A 22079-nucleotide genomic window follows, 5' to 3' on the forward strand; every position below is an offset into this window, starting at 1 on the left:
TGAAACATTCAAATTTTTCCTCTGACGGTTATGAAAAACATGTAACAGCAAACAAGACCATCGCTGCAAAGAATGCTATTTTGATATAGTTTTTTCTTAATGCCTTTGTCATGGGTACGCTCACCCAGGAACAACAGCTGGCGGAGTAAAAACACTACCGCCTTTGTCCGAAGGGGGTGCAAGAATGAACACAAACTGAAAGTTCCTTGGAGCACCTTTAAAGGTTGAAAAGCAAGCCTTTCATGTCCATCATATCTATCTGGTGACCATCGAAAAAACACAGACACAATTCTTTACCTGTGGACTGTGGAGTTGTCCAAAGTTCATAATAGGCGTGGACGGCAGCGATACGGATGGCGAGCCCAGAGAAGATGTGATGACCGGGTATGGCGAGGCCAGGCCGTTCATTGGCGAGCCCAGGTTGGACATGGGGGACGGTAAGGGCCGGGAGCTGCTGATGACTGACGGGTGGCCCACCATGCCACCCATGGGAGGGGGGTGGCTGTGGGCTGTGCTCATTGGCCCTGTAGAGTCTGGAGTAGGAGGAGGAGAAGAAAGGGAGTGTAAAGAGAGATGCAACTAAGATCCTGAAAAGATTTACTCAGTTGATAAGGAACACAATCGAATGAATCTATTATAGCAAGTCCTGTCTTTGAGAAGGCCTATGAATCTTCAATTGTGGGCAGTTAGTAAGTAAGTAAAATGTATTTATATAGCGCTTTTCACAGACAGGGTCACACAAAGTGCTTTACAATGTGCATAGAAAAGAAAAGTATAATAAAAGAATACGTCTAAGAATAAAATGAATTAAAAAACACAACAGATAAAATAAGTATAAGTACATATAAAAGACAGAAGTTACCCAAATGCTAGCCTAAACAAGTGAGTCTTCAATTGACCCTTAAAACAGCAAACCTAATGTTGGCAGAGCATTCCAGAGTCTGGGTGCCAAAGCGGCAAAGGCTCTATCCCCACATGTCTTCAGGCGAGTGCGTGGCATGGCTAGCTGATTTAACAATTTGCCATGTGAGGTCATATTTAAAGGCATAACCTATGTGTGTACAATTACTTATTCTCCTTTTTCACCCTGCTTTACCCATCACTCTTTTGAAAAAAACAACGGAGTGTTCACTAATAAATTCTCGATCAGCTCGTCGCTACCTTTATCAATACTCTGTTTGGTGCTGGTCATTTACTGTGCAGTGGGTTTGACAGAGCTTTTAAGCTTATAAAACAGCTGCCTGTTGTGGCTGGACAAAAAGGCTGTGAGCAGTGGAAAGACAACTTTAAAAGTAGTGGACCAAAACCATGAGCTTAAATACTAAATTAATTAATTAAGCCCAACAAATGTGGGGAATATATTGATATACAGTGCAATAATATGGAGTTACTGTTGTGTAAATAGTGCTGCTCAGAGTGAAGCCGGCCTGACTTTGGTCACAGGGTGCTGACTTTGCTTTGCATCCGCTGATGTAAACTGACAGGCTGGCATTTACATAGATGACCTACTTACAAAAGCTGTCAGTCATCTGGGCAACAGGGTGTGGTGTGTAATTTCATGCATGTACTTTAGCTTTGAGGACATCCTTTCATCATCAACGCAAATCACAAATACCAACATACAAACACACACACACACAGCATGTGCATGTAAGGACCGACGTCATGTACTTTACGCATAACGGACGGACGCGAAGAAATGCCACAGGCTGACGCAGCTTGTTCTGATTTGGGACGGATGCAATAGGCGCTTCTCCTCTGTAAGGTGAATGACTCAAGAGAAAATGGAAAAAACTGGGTTTTATTGAACAAAATGTTACTGATGTGGAGTGACATGCCACCCTTCTGCAACATGTGGACTAATCTCAACGCTCACGGAACTCAAAAGCTTCTGCTTGTGGGTCAGTGCACCATCCCCCCATCCACCTTTACAGTTTACACACAAATACGTACACACACAAACACAGACTCAAAAGCAGTGTGACACATGGGTCCAGTGCCACTGTTCTTAGTTAAATGTCAAACTTCTGTTTGCATGTGTGTGTGTGTGTGTGTGTGTGTGTGTGTGTGTGTGTGTGTGTGTGTGTGTGTGTGTGTGTGTGTGTGTGTGTGTGTGTGTGTGTGTGTGTGTGTGTGTGTGTGTGCGTGTGCGTGTGTTTGTCAGTGTGTGTGACTGTTTGATGTACTGCAGGCCATCAACAGCCCCTCTGTTTTAGTTTCTAAAGACATGTAAACCAAGGTACATAATATTTGTCTTCTTTTAGTTCAACAGGATGCCCAGCAAGCACTGTTCATTGCATCCCTGCCAAAAGGAGACATCAACTTGTCTGAGAGATGCCTTTTGTAGCTTGTTTTTGTATCACTCGTGAGTCGCCAAATTTTAAAAGTTTCTAAACATAATATCAATTGTATTCATCATTTTCAGAGTCTGGCCCTGAGCCGCTCTAATCTATTCACATCAACATGAGTTAAAGGTACACTGTGTAACTTGGTGTGTGTAAGAGAAATAAACATTTTCTAAGGTATATTCTGATTACTGAATGAAAAAACTTTCCTCACAGTAAAATTTAATCCCCGGACCACTGTTTTAAGTTAGAAAGCTACCTGAAAAGTTACCGTTTCACTGTGTTTTACAGCAGCAGGGCACCAAGTTTTGTTTACAAACTAATTATGTTCTTACGTTTGGTTCCAGGTTCCTCAAAATAATACATTTAGTTTTAATTTATGATGATAGAATTATTCAATTCTAAGCATTACATGATGTGAAAATATGTTTCGTAAACTAACACCACACTCTGCAAATGCAAACAAATACCCATCCTTAGAGACTGCATGGATTTAGATCTATGACCATTAGGAACCCAGGAATCTACATTCAAAATCTGCCCCCCTCTTTAAGCCTTGTTTAAGGTACTGATCTCTAATCAAAGGTCTACACAGTTCCAATTTTAAACCTCAGCTTGATGTATATGTTTGTGTCATCACTATACTTGCCAGTATACAGTATGTTGCGGCAATGGCTCTATGTGTCACTCCTAATTTAACCTCTAGTGATGTGTGCTACTGAGCTATCAAGAAAAACTAGTTTTGAAGTTTAAATGTACTTTTCCATGTATGTTACGTGATGCTGTGTACATATGCCTTAAGACTCTCTCCTTTTACAGTGCGCATTTGGTTCTTTATTTCAATTTCCCATATCTTGTTTTATATTTAACTTTTTTGGATGTGGCTCTATGCACTTTCCTTCATATGGAATACAAGTAAGAGTATGGCTACGTTATCTCATTTGATCTAAGGGGAATGCTAAATGCCAACTCTATGAGATCAAATTCGTGGACAAAAAGTTCTGCTTGTAGCTGTCACAGGAACATCTCCTATATTTTTACAAAGAGGTGTTTCTCGGGCGTCAGTCTACTCCTGAGAAAGCACTGCTTATGTGATATGCATAAATAGTGTATGGACTATTTCTCACTATCAGGTTTGCTAAAGTGACTTCAGCTTGCAGGCTTTTTTTGAAAGAACGAGTTGCTAAATACTTAGCAATCGTTTTGAAATGTTGCTCTGACACTTCACCTCTGGCACCGATTGAGCCCAAAGTTTCTCCACTGGATATGAGAAGCATAAACTATACATTGGGGAAAAGGAAACTTTGACTAATGGAAGAAAGTTGTGTTCGGATTTCAAGGAATTGGGAAACAAAGAGGGATGTCACATTTTGTCTGCTCGGATGCAACACTTTTTTGCATGAGGACACACTCTAAAACACACAGCTGGCCATTCATTCCCCCACTAAATGCCAAGGAACAGATGTTGTGCAACTTCCTGTTGCAAGACTATAGCCGCCACCCCCTCTCTCACTCGCCCACTTTCTCCAGGCCTCCGTGAGTGATCCCTGCCAGGCAAATATGTATTGGGGCCTCCCCCCTCTCGCAGAGCTAACTGGATATACGCAATGTTTATTGCCATAAAATGCAATTCAAAAAGCACCAAACTCTTGAAACCTGATTGCATAGCCTTTAAAGCAAAAAAAAAAAAGTACAACTTGGAATTCAATTCCTCACTGGCGGGAGTGTATTCCAAACTTTTTGGGTGAGCCAATTCATCTAAATAACAAGCTTATGTAATGGACGAGCACTGCACAGCATGTACTGTGTCTGATTTTGTGCAGTGACCCCTCTCTTTATGTGCATGACAAATTCCCTTTGGGCCTCGTAAAGATCTATTCTATTCTAGAAGTGCTGAGTAGGAGATATAGTAACAGGGCTATTGCAACTCATGCCAACAATTTTGCCAACCGGCTCTGATAAACATCCAGACCAACAAGTATTCTGATCTGATTCAGACATAAAGAATGACAAGATTAATGTTCCCACGAAGGGATATGAAACAGTTGAGATTGATTGTTTGATTGGTGCCATAGACAAACAGCAACTTGAAGAAAAAACATTTTGTTACTGCACTATTGATCATCTCAAACTAAACCCACAGGTTGGAGCAGTACATAAACGCTTATGCCTTTTGTACAACTTTGTGTTTACACTTTCTCATGTTGTAAAAAGCCGGAAATTGGTAGAATCAAGCAACGGTGCACGGTTTAGAGATAAAAATCAGCTCCCTCCCAAAAATGAATACATTCCATGCTGCTAGTAACTAGTAGACCAAGAACGTAAAACTAATACGGAATTGAATAGCAGATTATCGACGAGTTGAAAATGATTGAAACTTAGGCCCTGTTCTCACTGCAACACGAAACTGTGCAAACGCGGAAAAATTCCTGCGGTTGCACTATATCATGTACATGAAAACAGCAAACGCAGGCATGAAACCGCAAGTTTTTGAGATCTACTCCCAGGGAGGATTTTTTGGAAAACACAACGGTTTTGGTTTCTTGTAAACACCGAAACCATTTCCCCTGATAACGCTGACGTCACGGCTCCACTTCACGTATGCATAGTCTATAACATTTGCTGTCAAAATACCCACACGCGAGTTATAAAGTTAGAAGACAACATAACATGCACGGTGTCTCCGCGGCACCATAACTGTGATCAGCGGAGAGTCTATTAGTAAGTTATTGATACCATGCAACCGCCGCGCCACTTTGTCTGGGGAAAGATTTGTGCTCTGCCAGTTTTTCTAGCAAAATAAACGTGTGTAGCTTCTATATGCCAGGGACACGGCTCTCTACATTAAAAAACACTATCCATAGTTCGCAGCGGTTAAGTTACTGTTACTGTTCAACAAAAGGAGCATTAAGGCTACGGCTTCACAGTAAAAGCATGTCACTGGCTAAACATTAATAGCATTTCACTGGACAAACGTGAGTTGACTTTTATTTTGAAGTACGCCTAACAGGAAAGATAGCCGCTCACAAAGCCCCTTCACTACCAGCATGTCTTCTATTTTCACGAGTTCAATGGGTGAAATAAGAGGACAGAAAGCTTGTCATTTACAATACTTGTAACCCCAAGCTTACACCAACTGCTTTATGAACGTTAGTGGCATTAATTTTCGGTTACAGTAAGGTTTTATGCATCAAATTGTACCGGAAAAGCTATCTACTACTACCTCGTACCGCCAACTGCTGGCATGGCATGCTTACAGCGATTTCGTCCCATTTCCTCTGAAAACATGTGTACGAGTGAAGATGTCAGATAAATTGTGTCTGAACGGGGTTTTTTTTTAAACCAAAAACGGGAAAACTGTCACGTTTTCACCGTGAGAACAGGGCCTCAATTATTAACTTTATCTAGTTTCAGCTTTTCAAACATTAGGGTTTTCTGCTTTTCTACCTAACGTTTTAACGATAAGAATAGTTTTTTTTTGGATTTGGACTTTTGGGCACAGAACAGATGTATAGACAATAGACATCCATACTAACTGTCATTAGATGTCCTATTTGAAATCTATCTGGGCTCTGTCTTGTGGAAGTGCAAATTTCCTACAGCATAACATACATTTGTCTAACACATAACCTGCACGTATGGGACAACAAAAAAAATGGTTTCACTGGGCATGAACATAGCACATGGACAGTCAGCCGGTGGGATGACTAAAAGGGAATGGCCGGCGAGCTGAGCATGCTTTGAAGGGAGTGTGTGTGTGTGTGTGTGTGTGTGTGTGTGTGTGTGTGTGTGTGTGTGTGTGTGTGCGTGCGTGCGTGCGTGCGTGCGTGCGTGCGTGCGTGTGTGTGTGTGTGTGTGAGAGCAGCTCAAAGGGGCCTATCCTCAAATGACCCGCCTCAACCGGCTGTTCCATCCCTATTCTATGTAAATTATCTCACAAAGCCTCTGGAATGTACAGGCCTATCAGGTGTTACACAACGGAGAAACATCCATTAATACATACTTGGTGGTTGTTAAGAGAGAGCCCCACCAAAAAAAAATCTTCACAAGATGCAGAATTCACACCAATTTAGTTCTACTGCTCCCTTCTTTGGTGAAGCCTGCACAGTGCTAGAGACACGCGCATCTGTTTGAGAGCAAACAAACAGACAGCGCAGTGAAGGGCACCTTTGACCGCCGGCGCCGCAAATCAAAGGTCGCCTGTTGCCAAACTCCTGAACCAAGTTCAAATGAGTTCCTATCTGCAGTAGCCCTCAGAAACACTGATCATTCCCAGAAATCACTGCAAACACTGTTTATTGGTCAGTCCTCATAATATGGAAAGATTTAAACAATCGTATCTTAAAATCAAGAGTTTATCTTGGAAGATTTTAGTGTAATACATCGCGTACAGAATATACTGTGTAGTGCACTTAAGCACATGGTAGAGGGATATACTGTAGTGGCACCATAACTGGAAAAGGGTTGTGTTACTGTGTGCTAGTGCTAAAACCATTGGTCAATGAATCCATAAAAGGAACGACAAAAAGAGTTTTTCGCTCTTTTATAGAATTTTTTAAACCTTATTTTCAGATTTTGGACTTTTTCACTACACCACTTTTTATAGACTTTTATTTTTATATATACTATATTGTAGGATCATATAGTATTCTGATGAGTTATTTTTACATTTACATCATCCTACAAACAATTTTTTTTAAAATAAATGTAAACAATATAAATAAATGAATAAGTAGATAAATAAACAAAACAAAAACAACAAAATACAGTAATGATAAATAATATATATATAATATATATATATATATATATATATATACATATATGTACACGTACATCCACATATATGCCTAGGCCAAAATATATTCATCAGTACACATATACTACATATGAAAAAAAATAAAAAATAAAACACAAAAAAGGAACATAGAAAGTACATATATACACGAGTTAAACTCTTCCTGCTCTTCACGACTATCTTCAGAATATTTAATTACAATCCATATATGTTAACCATTTATTCCATCGTATCGAAAACTCAGTTTCTAAGTTTCTAATTCAATAGGTAATTATTTCCATTTCTAAAATATTATTTACATTTGACTTCCAGTTTTTAAAAGATGGTGGACTAGGTTTTAGCCAGTTCCTTGTTATCTGTTTAAACACTGCTATCCTAAGTATCCTAAATAAGTATTTGTCTCTTTCTGATATGAGTTCAGCCGGTGTTACACCTAAAATTAAACATTTTGGTTCAGGTACCTGGTTAATTTGGAAAATGTTCATAATAGAATTTGCAATCAGTTGCCAGAAGGTCTTTAGTGATGGGCAAAAGTAGAAAGCATGTGAATGGTCTGCGTTATTTTCCCCACAATTTCTCCAACAATCTGATGAATTTAATGTCCTAAACTTTGATTGTATTTTTGGTGTGATAAAGAATATTGTGTATATTTTCCATGTGTACTCCCTGTGTTTTATAAATGTTTTCCCAGTCCTCTTCTTTTAACTGTCCCCCTAATTCTAAGTTCCACTTCAATGCCACCGTGTCTTGTGTTTCATTCTTTTCTTGTAGTATTTTATATATTTTGGAAAGTGTATTCTTGATGTCAATATTATAGTTTTTAATCATAAATTGTACTAAGGGATGCTGCTCGTGAATGCCTGCTCTTTTTTGAAAGGTTTTTATATAGTTTCTAAGTAGTAAATATTTGTAGAAATTTGACTGGACTAAATCATATTTCTTTAAAATATCATCTAAGGAATTTACTTCATACTTAGTTATTATTTGTGAATATATTTGTAGTCCTTTTAAGGACCAGACTCTTAAGACACTGTCCATTTTGTTTGGTTTGAAATCTGGATCCCATGCCATTTCTCTAAAATAGAGTAATTCCTTATTTATATCATGTTTTTTACAAATGTGTTTCCAATTACATAAAGTATTGTTAATCCATCTGTTTTGTCCTTTCAGTTGTGTCATATCTTTTCTATCAATGAATGGTAATGTTTTTATTGAAAATGGAGTTTGTTCCTTTTCTATCGGAAGCCACTTTGCTTTAATATTATCATTAGTCCATTTCATTATGTTATTTATTTGTGTGGCATGAAAATAGGTTTGGAGGTCTGAAAGTGCTAGTCCACCATGTTCTTTTGATTTTATTAATGTTTTAAATTTGACCCTTTTCCTTTTGTTATTCCATATAAACTTAGTTATTATGCCATTCCATCTTTTAAAACTTTGGGAAGGAATTGATGTTGGCAGGTTCTGAAAAAGGAAAAGGAATTGTGGGAGTATCATAATTTTAATTGTGTCTACTCTACTAAAAAGAGAGTCCGGTATAGTTTTCCACCTGTTCAGATCCTGTTTGATTTTGTTCTCTAGATTCTGATAATTAACTTTGTGAACTTTATGGATTATTATTCCTAAATATTTAAGTTCATCTTGGTTCCACTTAAATCTGAGGTTTCCTTTAGAGTAATCTGTCAATTGTTTACCTGTGCATATAGACTCACATTTATTTTCATTAATTTTGTATACTGAATGGTCACTGTATTCTTGTATTGTTTCCATTAGTTTTGGGAGTGAGTATTCAGGGGAAGTAAGATATAAAATAATGTCATCTGCATACAATGCTAATTTATGACATTCTTGCCCTATAGTTAATCCCTTTATGTTGTCTTGTTGCCTGATTGCTTCAGCAAGAGGTTCCATACACATAGCAAAGATCAACGCTGACATTGGGTCCCCTTGCCTAGTTCCCTTATGAATGTGAAAGCGTCTTGATAGGGTACCATTGACTCTCACTTGAGCAACTGGGTTTTTGTACATTAATTCTAACCATGAGATGAAAGTGCTGTGAAATCCAAAAGCTTTTGCTGTTTTGAAAATATATGGCCACAGTACTCTATCAAAAGCTTTTTCCGCGTCTAGTGTTAATAATAGTAAATCCTTATTATGTTTTTGGGAAAATTCAATTATGTTAAGAGTACGTCTTACATTGTCAGATAGGAATCTATTACAGATTAAACCAGTTTGGTCACTATCAATTAAATCTGTCAGGATGTCCTTACAGTTTTTGCCGAATGCTTACACACATGTTGCAGACTTTGTCCCACTGTGTCAAAACTTAACACACAGGCCGAATAGGACAAAGCACATGGAGATAAACTTCTAACTTATACGGCAAAATGAAACCCTAGAAACGAAACCTAACAATCCCATTCTGAAACTGTTTTTAGCATCAAAACAATACACACACGCACTTTTGAATTACTCTTTCCTAGCAGCAACAACACACAGATGTGCTATATGCAAAACACAACTGTATTCAGTACTTTGGATGGTTTTTGACTTAAAAAGTCTCATACAGATTTTTTTTGTGAAAGATTGATCAACTACAGTTGATCTAGACACATGAAAACAAAATGTAAATGCTTCAGATTTTTTATTTTATTATTCGATTCTTATCGAGTTTGTTTTGTCTGTTTCATCTTTGTACAGTTCTTCATAGTATGCCGCAAATGCTTCTGCAATTTCATTTTTGTCTGTTATAACTTTAGATGTGTCAACCTTTAATTGAGTGATATAAGATTTACTTTTTTGATTCTTCAGTCTATAAGCTAACGATAAACACGGTGTAACTTAACTTTTAGGGCGGCATTGATCGGGAGCGTCTGTCTTTAGCTTTCTCTCAGCGCGTCATCACCGGAAGCCCCCCTTTCTCACTTTTTATAGACTTAACGGTAAAAGAAAGACCAAATATTTGTGGCTAATTTGCTGATGTGACTTGTAACCTGCATGTATAACTCCTCATATGAACCATTAATTGTTGTTTTACTGTATACACTAAAAAGGAACCTCACATAATAAAGTTGCTGCTGGTTAAAACATTAAGCTTAAATCGGTATATCGTATATGTGTGTAGCCTGGAACCACTACGGTTTAAACACAACCCATTTTCCCTTATGCAGAGGACTGCCAACACCATCAAACAGCTGCTGCAACCTCAAGATGATCATTAATGTAAGCCAGATGCGTTATTTATCAAAAGTTTGTGATGGATAACAGCCAAACAGACACAGCCACATATTATCACACTGATCGAATGTGTCAACAGGTTTCAAGAAATAACACAGACCGCAAACTCTCTACGTCCCTCACTGTTAATTACTGGGCAGTGGCTGGATGGAGTGCTCCACTGTGAGGTAATTCAATAAGTCCATGGACTGCTAACTAATAATATCTCCTGTCTGGAGAGCACAGCAGCACTGGGAGTGTATATTGAGTGGGGAGTGGAGGTTGTGGGGGGGAGGGGGGTGGTTAAGGAAGCAGATCCAACCTGAACAACAACACAAGACTCAATATCTATCAGATTAGGTGCTATGAAGACGGATCCTCAGCCTGTGCATTGATCTCTTTAATACCAGATTTGTGTGTGTCTGCATGTGTCTTGTGTGTTTGTGTTTGTGTGTGTGTGTGTGTGTGTGTGTGTGTGTGTGTGTGTGTGTGTGTGTGTGTGTGTGTGTGTGTGTGTTTGTTTCTTTATTGTGTGTTAATGTGCGTGTGTGTGTGTGTTTGTGTGTGGTAAGAATGCATGCTCACATGTTCATATTTGCGGCCGACTGTGCTGTGACCGTATGACAGCGAACAGAATCCATCCTAAAGTGCTCAGACGGACAGCCTGCAGAGCTCATTAGACACAGCGGACATGTAATTAAGAAATCTCTTCACTGCCAATCTGGCTCATGAGTGCCTGGCACTAACCCTCATCCAATATGCACACACACACACACACACACACACACACACACACACACACACACACACACTTCTCAAGGGCACACACACACACACACACACAAACTTGCGATCTTTCACTTCGGAAAAGAGAAAAGTCGCACATTTTTTATGCGCACCAGGACAAAATCACAGCCCTCTAAACATTCAACATTTCTTTTGCTAAATGAGGTTGATGTCTGATCAATTGTGTCAGTAAATCCTCTTATCCCGGGTAAGTATCTGCAGCTCAGCAGGCCAGCTGTCAAGAAGGTGGGAGGCAGAGGAGGAGGGGACAGAGAAAGGGATAGAGCCAGATAGAAGGTTGGGGAGCAGAGGATGGATGGATGGGTGGTTGGATGGATGGATGGATGGATGGATGGATGGATGGATGGATGGATGGATGGATGGATGGATGGATGGATGGATGGATGGATGGATGGATGGATGGATGGATGGATGGATGGATGGATGATGGATGGATAGATGGAAGGAAGGATGGAGGATGGATAGATGGAAGAGATGATGGATAGATGGATGAGGGGGAGGGAATTGTCCCCGCTTCCCTCCCCAACGCTCACATGATCCCAGCACCACGCATGCCTGATCTCTCTGCCCAGATCCTAAATTGAGAAAAAGCCCCACTTTGCTTATATGCACAGCTGTGATTCAAAGAGCTACAAATGGTTATTTTGTGAGAGAAAATTAAGATATTCCCTACTGTTACATTAACAGTAAACTTTCCAAATCAACGACAACTGTTCCATTTTCTGACTGACTTGTTGGAGTTGAAACAGCAAAAAAAAAGCAGAAGCTAATAGTTTTAGGGAGTCTTTCTTCTCTTGCTGAAAACATTCAAGAAATGTTTTTCCCATTAAGGCATACGGCTGTGACAACACTAGCACTTGAGCTAGTGAACTTCTCTGACCCTCAATTCTGCCCTGTAGTGAACTCGCACAGTTTCTCTGAAAAGGAAAAAAATAAGAGAATTTAACCCCCCCCCCCCCCCTCATCCTCTCTCCACAGTTTCCCTACGGAGGAGCTTCAAACAAACCAATGAAAATGTCATTCCAGCTAGTGAACATAAAGCACACACATCATACTCTATTTCCCATATGTAGGCCATTGCTGCTGTCACAAACACATGCAGACTTGCCGAAGGGACAACTCTTTCACCGTGGCAAGCAAAGGGATCGATGAGGAGGCCGGGGCTGAGACAGGGATGAGATAAAGATTGTTTTGCAAGTGATGAAAAAATAAAGTTTGGAACTTAACCAACCAAGAGATAAGACAATTGTGCTTGCACAAAAAAACGAAACAAAAAGGTTGACCAAGCAGTCCCGGACAACAAACAAACAGTTGGACTTAAAGACCCAATCGTACACAAGTTTTGGCTCTGTCTGAGGGGGCGACTCATAATAGTTCCTAGAAGTATTATCTGGCTGTAGTTACAGAGGGCTAGGGCGAGATATCTATGCACTGTCAACAAACAAACACACACACACAATACAGACGTGGTCACTCATCTCATGCTGGGAGCCAGTTAGTGTGACCAGGGCGACCTGACCTCTGGACCTATGACCAGATCCTGGAAAGACAGCCAGACTACACAAGCAGCTGAGTAGCTAACTGGAATTCAGTCTTTTTTGGGTAATCAACTGAAAACAAAAGACAGACCCAACTGGAGATTACTAGAAGAAGAAAAAAAACTGAATATGCACATAAAGCAAAAAAAATAAAAAATAGAAAAGGTGTTTACTCTTGCCTGAGGTAAAACATTGGTGTATCAAGGAGAGCAAAATGTGACACACTACAAAAAAATAGACTATTAAAATAGGTGACTTTGCTGAAAAAAAATGTGTAACTTAAACTTCCTGTCAAATATAGGAGGATCAGTAGAAAACACCAGCTCTGTGTGGACCGACGAGGAAACCTCAGAAAGAACAAATAGGAATACATTATTTCCATCATGTCTTCTACATGCTTTTCCAACGTTTGAGGTGTTGCTCTTTTAATAAGTATGTAGCCAAAAAAGTATTCTTCTGCAGTGGTTTAATGGCCCCCCAACCTGTAACTTAGCTTGATACAACCTAATCACTTAACAGGAGTGGATGGAAACACACACATTTGCATGTTTCCTATTTCAGATTCCTGGTTACAATTTGCTCTACATTTGGATTAAAACTTGGCAATTGAATGAGGTACTAACAAGACTCAAGAGTCTACGGCTACATAAGTACTGTGTGAGGCTGTACTTTGTCACATAAGTGCTTCCGAGCTAAATACGTCTCACATGCTCACATTGACAATGCTATGTTGACTAGCAGGTACACTTTTTACAATGATCACCATTTTACTTCACCGCATGCCGAGGCGCAATTCAACATAAAGGATGGCTGCGTCTGTTAGGAGTGCCCTTATAGTTTTGGAGTTGCTTGATGAGTAAACTGGGGACACATGGATATTTTGACCTGATGGTAGGGCTATAGGAATTGGTCGAGGGTCACTTAAGTTATCAGGATTCGTCTTGAGGGGAACATGAATATCTGTTCATGTCATAGAAATAGTGCTTGATATATTTCAGACCGGACCAAAGTGGTGGACCCATCGACTGATCCACACTGTTATCCCTAGCATGGCTCAAAGATCCTTAGACCATCATCCAAAGCATATAATAATCATTGATTTATCATTGACCACAAAATCATCTCATACAGACTCCATATTAGTTTGATATAGAAAGAAAATGCATTATATTTTAGGTTTCTTGGGTTCTAGGTTTATTTTAAAATAGCATAGCTCTTAAATGCTGTACGTTTTGGCGGCAGCTCCAAGTATCAAGTTCTCTATAAATTTGAGGCTGTCACATCATACATGGTACGGACCATAGACTGTAGGTATGAACTGCGACTACTGGCTGTCTGGAACATAGAAAATTATTAAATCAATGTGCTTTACAAGGGCTGGAGTTAATGTGGAATGTGTGGAAAGATGCAACAACCCCTTGCATAATCTTGCAGCCACACAGTCCAATTGTTTCAACACATAAATCCCAAAAAATAGAGTAATGATGAGTATTATGGTTTTGGTCACAGCTGTCTGTCCTGTCCTGCTGTGCTCTTATAGTGGTCAATATCACAGGCTGGAAAAATCATTTGTGAACTTTGCTCTCTACCCTCTCTTCAACCCAGACTTAAAGTAGGAAAGAACATCTTCATGGCAAAGACTTAGAACTACAGTTATAAACAGGGGCGTCACATTCTTCTCTCTCTAGAGAAAAGAGTAAGTACTATCTATACATTACACATACATACACACACACACACAACAGTACACACTGAGCCAGAATACAGTGTGGAAGTGAGCTCAAATCAACACTTCCCACACCTCCTCAAACACAGGAAAGGGGGGAAGAGAGCGAGCGTTGACGGAAGGGTGCGGCGTGACGGATGGCAGACAAAAACAGAGAGAGAAAGCAGGATGGAGAGGGCAAATAGGAAAGGGACAAGTGTTGAGAGATAAGCAGATAGTAAAGGACGAGGCAATGAAAGCTGGAAGCGATCTTTGAAGTTGAGTCGAGCATCCTCAAGTGACTCGCAAGCTTTTCAATTTTAACGTGCAATTGGTTCAAATGATCCCATGATTTCTGAAATGGGAGAACGTGAGCCATTGGGGGCTGATAAAATCATTAAATCTAGTCTTGAAAATACAATCACTGGCAAACTATAGTCCTCCGAAAGGATGCAAACAAATGTATCAGTGAGGATCACATGTAGTCTGTGTGTGAAAAAAAAAATGCAAAAGAAAGTTCAACAGATGAATTTGCCCATCCTACTAGACAGGTTTCTTCCACTGAGTGAGAGTCATTAATAATAACTTGTGCAAAAGAGTGCACAGGGATTAGAGACATTACTGTAATGCATCTGTGCAGCCAGCGCAATAGCTTTTAGTGGCCAGGGCTTCCCTTGTCACTTCAGAGCAGCAGTTGTTGTCCATACCGGCAACAACAACTTCCGCCATCGCATAGTCAGTCAGTCAATTGTGTGATCTGTGTATTTCAAACAACAACAACACATACACCCAAACACACATGAACACACACACCCACAACAAGCCCACACACACAGATAAGACAGAAACCCAGGCTACTCACAGTGACCATAACCTATCTCCCTCCCAGGGCTGCCTCCAGTTGTAGGTGATACCGCGGGGTGCCACATGCCCTCTGGTGCAGCAGGTGCAGGGGGGGGGGACCCCACCAGCCAAATCAAGACCCGGACTCAGATTCAAGTGTTGGATCTGTGACAAACTAAAAAAAAAAAAAAAAAAAAAAAATGTGGATACTGAAAAAGTCAATCACAGAAAAAGGACTCTGGAACAGTGGAGAAGGAGGGGGCAGGTGTAAGCGAAGAGCAAAAGAGGGCGGAGTCCTGCAGGGCTCCAGTTATAGGATTACCCAGATTAGTCTTCCCCAGAGATCAATCTAACGGAGAACTGTTTAGCTGTCCGACTGACTGCTGCACAAATCAGCTCTCCTATACCGCCCCGCTCAGCTCGTGTCTCCCTCTCTCTCTCTCTCTCTCTCTCTCTCTCTCTCTCTCTCTCTCTCTCTGTAAAACTATCTGCACAGAGACACCTGTTTTAATAAAAAGGCAGAACAGCGTGTCTGTGAGGGGGGAGGTGTTGGTCTGGGGGGGAGGAGGGAAGGAGGGAGGGCGCTCATGTTGCGAGGGTGTCACACTTAAGAGTACAGTAAAAGGCAGAGGCCTTTAAAAGGGTTCAAGACATGGAGAAGACAGACACAGCACAATGCAGATTTACAGAGGTTTTTATGTGTCAGTTCTATTTCCTTTTTTTAATATCCTCATTTTGTTCTCCTTTGCTGAGAATTAGTCATGGAACCTTCTGTCTAATGTGTAGGCTATTATAAATGGGACGTGAGCGTGGTGAGGAAGGAAGTGACACGAAGTGGCCAGAGGCTAAAGAAAAAAATATCACTTATATCTCCCTGAAAAATGCCAAGATATGAGCGCGGACAAGGCATGCATGAGTAACGCTACGGTGCACACACATTGTTAGTATGTTTGTGTGTTTAACAAGTGTTATAGCATTCCAGGAAGTCAGGAATTGTCTTTTTCCAGTTGCTCTAAGGATGGTTCGAGAAACACACACTGCAAAGTGAAAACCCAGATGCAAGCGCAGGCCAAAAATATACCTTAAAGAGATGAGGAACAATACATGACAAAACCCTAAGGGAACCCCCAAGTAAACTACAAAAACAAAACATGCTGGGATGGATTCAAGCATGAAGTCTGACCCTTGTAAGACTTCATCAATCAAAAAATATCAATACAATGGCCCTGCAAAAAAGTAGGAGTGAAGTTTGTTCAACAACGACAGAGGCAGCAGCATGCATTCTCGTCCATGGAGGTATAGCACATCGTTATCGCCAGAGAATAGCACACCATTGGCCCTGATTTGAGGCCACATCTGCTCCTTTTAATTTATCCTGCCACCCTATCAAATGTTGCCCCGGCTCTGCCCTTCAAGCCTTTGAAAGACGTTTTCATTGAAAAACTGGCTTCCCCCAATGTGTGCAGTCTATTTTACTTACATGACTCAACAGAGATTTTCTTGTTGCAGTGCACCTGCAAGAGGTTGGATTAAATGTCTATACGGAGCTTGAAGGATAGCCACCAGTAACCAGATCCCCTCAGTGACAGACAGCAGCCCGACACAAGAAGAGGGGAAAGGAGAGGACACACTTGTCTCTCTTTCAGACATAACAAATCCCGCAGGGAGAAGCTAAAATAATACAGTCCTGTGTTATAATAGTATGCCGTGCCGTGGCCCACATTAAACATGCCGAAATTAACCCGGAGAGCCATAATTAGCTTTCATAGATGTATCATTCGCTATGGGAGGATAATTGGCAACCCTTAAATTGAGGGTATACACTCTTTCATGTTAACTCTTAAATAATGTAATCGCCATTTTGTCATCGGTGTTACTTTATATACTTGTGTCTACAAATTGTAAATCCTATACTGAGAAACAAATCAAAGCTTTACTGTAAATCAGCCAATTTGCGCCAGAGAACTGACAGAAGTGGAGATAGTTTCTCTCTATGTCCTCATCCTACAAAAAGAAACATGTGCTTTTGTGTTGTGATTAATGTTTAGAACACGCTTACATGTGTGGGCGTGGGATAAAACGGGCGCACTAAAATGGCACTCAGGGCTCTCAAAATAGCCAAGCGAGGTTTGCAAGTGTGTTCTACATTTCTCTGAATGGAGAGGTTTAATGAGCCCTAATGTACTTAGCTGGGACCTGTTGCTGCATTTTGTTGACCCGAGTGCCTAAGAACACTTTGACCAACTTCTACTGAGCCATACACATCCCCTCATCAATCACACTCCTGTTAAGATATGGTGTAAATGAAAACTGTTGATTTCCTTATTGATTCATCTCTTAATAAACTGTATGATGTGACTAATTGACTTGTCTTAAGCAAAAAAAAATTCTAACCACTTGAAAGTCACTGATCAAATGCAACAAATAATTCATATTCAATAATTAACATTCAAATAACATATAGAACCAGTTAGATTAAAACACAGTCTGGGACTAAGAACACAGGACTAGACCCAGCCAGTCTTTTTCCACCTTTTGAGTCTTTGATTAATGTTTTCCTGCATTTGTTTTATTGGGATCATTAATTGAATAAAGACATATTACTTAGAATCTATTGATGTTAAATGCCACTCTCCTGTCCCCCACATACAGTGCCAAACCATGCCCTTGCTGACACCCCTTCAACCATTCAACCTCCACCTTTGGCCCGCATTGTATTTTGTCTTATTCAAACTAGTCTCCTTGCTACCTCAAATATAATGGATTCATTAAAAATCCATTAGATTTTTACCTGCGGAGAACATGCTTACAACATCACCATGAGGTCCTTTCCTTCATGGCCAAGGGGAAATGAGAGGGGCTTGAAAACATAAATCTCACATGACCAAAAATGTGTTCCGTTGCCTAGATACAGGGGGTGTCTCACATTACCCAATGTCTCACATTCCCCCGTTCTCCCCTACATAGCGATAATATATTAATAAAACACAGAACGAGTCTGTTTAAACTATGAGTACTTTTTTTTCTATTTTGCTGCTAATACTTTTATACTTTCACTGAAGTAATTATTTAGATGCAGGGTATTTGCCTATACTGGAGTATTGTTGAATTAAATTATCTGAATACCACTTAATAGCCACATATTTCTCAAATACGCAACCAATAGTGTTTTGTCTCTCTTACTACACAGAGTCTGCACTGAGATACAACATAAGGGCAATAGGACAGTAGCCTACTTTATTTAGAGCTTTTGAAGTCAAATATTGCCATAAATTAAATGCCTTGTTGAAACTAATAGATGAATAAGATCAGAGGGATGTGTAATACATCCCAGAGATACTTGGAACATTTCCACGGTTGTTGCATGGAAAACTTGAGTGAGGTAGCGTCCACGCGTGACATGATGTGTGTTGTTACTGCGTAATTAGCAAATAAATAGCTGTATACATCTCATAACCTTACACCGCTGCAGCCTGTGGGCCTCTCAAGGTTTCTCCGCTTGATTAAAGCTGGAATTAAATCAAGGCTTTGACCTTCTTCACTAATGACTAATTACTGGCAATTAGCCCATGAGAATGGCCTCCTTTCGCCCCTGCTTTTGCCTCATCCTGCTATCACAATTAGCACCCACTCACGCAGTCAAGACAAGCGGAGTGTTTTTTACACCGACATGTCAAAAACACACACTCAATCAAAAAGGTGCCTGGGAACAAACCTATTGTATGTGTTGTTGTGTGCTAATGCACGTGTCAGCGCTGGAGGGAGGAGGGCGGGCATTTCAGGTCTCAAGCTATAGAATTCTTGAGCAAATACCTGCAGAGAGCCACACCCTCTCTACCTGTGTGGTTTATTTGACTCTTGCAGGAGAGGGTGGGGAATGCTGTGTGCAAGGATCAGCCGTTAATACCGCCGGGACTTCACAGGCAAATAGTACCGCCCACATTCTTTAGCCACATGATATGGCGGTCACATTTTGTCATACAATAAGCTATAGGGAAAACATCATATTTTGTAGCTTTGACGCTTAGGCACGAGTGTGTGTGTGTGTGTGTGTGTGCGCGCGCGTGCATGTGTGTGTGTGTACTGGCCTGGGAGGTGAATCACTGACCCCTGGCAAGCGATGAGAGTTCACATCAACTAGGGTGACCTCTTTCTCCACCCACCACCACCACCCCCTCCTGCCCCCTCTTCCACTTCCCCTTTATTTGGCTCCCTTCACTCTCCTATCCCGTTCTCCTTTCTGCCATGACTTACCTGAACTGCTCACAGCTAAAACACGTTCTCACTGTCTAGGAGGAACACACTTCCACTAACGGAAAATGCAAAAATGCTGAAAAGCTTGAGAGGTGGAAAATGCTGATTCAACTTTAAAGCCCTGGGGCGGGCCTGCACCAAAACCTGCTGAAACATAGCATGTTTGGTGGGAAAAGCCAGAGTCAAACACTAATCTGCACAAAATCACCGGACAGTTCTTTGACTTTACACTAATTACAGTTTCCAAAGGGGGGCTTATTTATATTAAGAGTGATCATCTCCTATTCAAGGAGTCATGCTTATGCCACTACTTTCATAGTTTGTGTTTTGGTGAGTGCGTGGGCTGTTGTAAAAAACTAAATACATCATTAATCCCAACTGTGTACCAACACATAGACCAAACAAGAACAAACTCTCCTTGAGAAAATCTTCCCTAATATGTTCTTTACTTTGAAAAAAAAATTGCAAATATTCAGCGTTTAACTCAGATTGCAAGTTGTTGCGGGCTGGGGGAAGTTGCGACAGCACTTCTGTGGAACCATAATGGGATACCAAAACTCTCTGTCGAAACCAAGATTGATCAAATTCTTTTAGATGAGTAGTTTTTAACTATATATTTGTTGGGTAACCCTTCATACCTTCTTACCAGGGGGATAAACCCAGAAGTACCGCGTTCCAAAAAAACTGTTTACACAAATGTATGGAGCTGTACCCAGATCAATAGAAGTGTAACATAATTGCGCAGTAATACACTGGTCTTATGTGCTGCTGATATCTGCTTAAACCTTAGGATGCCACTAGAGTCCGATCAGATCTTTGAAAAGAGACAGAAAAGGACTGTGTAGCCTAGGGGGACTACTCTGTTACTTCTGTACACTGTGGGCTTCCCTCTACATGCTCTCACATCCAGATGTCTTTCTCATTCCCCCAGGAGCCACATTCATTATGGAAACAATTTCCAGCCCCTCGAAACAGTGCCCGGGATATCTGCAAGAACATAAAGGGGCTGCACAATGTTCTCTTCAAAGGAAGACCCCCCCCCCCACACACACACACACACACACTCAAAAGACAGTGGTTTAGAAGCACATGGCATATGTGTCTACCACAGTGGTTTGAAAATGAGTGGATATTTCAGGGAAAAAGAAGAAGAAAAAACATCACATGATAAATGATGCATGACTCAGTAAAGCTCTTAATGTTATGCTGTCACAAAAACCCTAACAATATAAGAAATATTTATGCGGGTTCAAGGGCAAAGTCACACAATCAGAGCAGAGTTCAGCATTACAGAGCAGAATCAGGACATCGTGCTGCCTGTCACTCAGCTCAATATCGCCACAGCGCTGACTGGGGCGCGTCTGACTCCTTTCTATACCTCAAAGTGCAAGTTTGTTTATCAGTGGAAATCCGCCATTTCTCGGAGCTGTTTCATCAGCATTTTCTCTTTGGATCTGACGGCCAATCCCAGACCAATAAATTGGGTTTCTGTCTCAAACAGTTTAGGAAGAGACGCGCAGCAAGCGCCATAAATTACATAAGCGCAATTAAAGTGCCAACCTCTGACCTTGCCTGACCGGCACAACCACGATCACCTGACTTTAGCATTGGCCGCAGCTTTCGTTTCAAATGACACAGTTGCGAAGCGATTAATAACAAAGAGAGAGCAGCACAACAACAATAACAACAGCGATTCACAGACAGGAGTCGGTTTGTTAAAAGTCCACGGCTGCTTTTGCGTATCGGCTACAGCTCGCGGACTGGAGAGAGAGAGAGAAGACGCCATGAAACCAACGCAGTTTAGTCCAAACAAAACGCAGCAGCTTTCGCAGGGAGCACAACAGGCACACGGGGCTCTAAATAAACGGCGGAGGCGTTACTTACTGAGGTGTAAATACGGATCATTACTGTCCATACTGTGCGAGTTGTTGCGTCGATTTCCTACAGTCGCTGCTGCTCCGCATCCCAGCGCATTCCTCTCGCAGCCCGACTCAACTCTCTGTGCGAGGCGGCTCTACACGGGGGCCCAGCGAGGGGGGGAGGCGGCGAAAACAGGGCTTCTCCCAATGACAACGGTGGTCGATATCAAGCTCCAACACGACCATGACGAAACATCTCTCATGCAGCAGTGACACTGTGTTGCAACATTTTCACAGTGAAATGTCACTTTCCGAACTCACGACCAACCAAGTGAGACAGACAGAGAGAGAAAAGATGGTGGTGCTTTTTAGAACACAGCCTGCCTTTTATTTTTTTCTAATCGCTTTCCTTCAAAACCTGAAAAATCTCCCTCAAATTTTGAACACAACTGCTGCAGCCAGTATAAGCCCGGTAAGGTAGCATTTAAACAGATTAGTGATGCCAGGGGATTGGATCGCACAGGGCTGTACCGATTTAGATCATAATAAATACCACAATGTTAGCATTTCTCTTATTCTGATTATTTTTGAACGGCTTGTGCGGGTTTGCACATAGCCTATGAGACGCATGAATGGGATGACCTACTTTTAATGTCTACCGCAATTTACATTTATTTTTAATGGAGCCTAGGATGTCACAGTTTGACTATGCTA

The 22079-nt window shown here is 40.9% G+C and overlaps 1 protein-coding gene across 4 annotated transcripts in view; it reads right to left on the minus strand.

The window, feature by feature from the left end:
- The window catches only part of rxrgb (retinoid X receptor, gamma b), a 31964-nt gene extending 10399 nt beyond the window's left edge, over window positions 1–21565 (minus strand). For 2 of the 4 annotated variants that reach the window (XM_080033152.1, XM_080033151.1), the window contains exons 1-3: window positions 21391–21514; window positions 15272–15427; window positions 298–533 (exon numbers count right to left, since the gene is read on the minus strand). In XM_080033152.1, coding sequence (XP_079889278.1) covers window positions 298–533; window positions 15272–15338 — 303 coding nt within the window. In that variant the 5' untranslated portion in view covers window positions 15339–15427; window positions 21391–21514. Of the gene's footprint in view, window positions 1–297; window positions 534–15271; window positions 15428–21390 lie in introns of all 4 variants that reach the window. The other 2 variants (XM_080033154.1, XM_080033153.1) reach the window with 1 other exon arrangement.
- Window positions 21566–22079: the final 514 nt, after the last annotated feature.

This window comes from Ammodytes marinus (assembly GCF_949987685.1).
Source record: "Ammodytes marinus genome assembly, chromosome: 8".
Taxonomy (NCBI): Eukaryota; Metazoa; Chordata; class Actinopteri; order Uranoscopiformes; family Ammodytidae; genus Ammodytes; species Ammodytes marinus.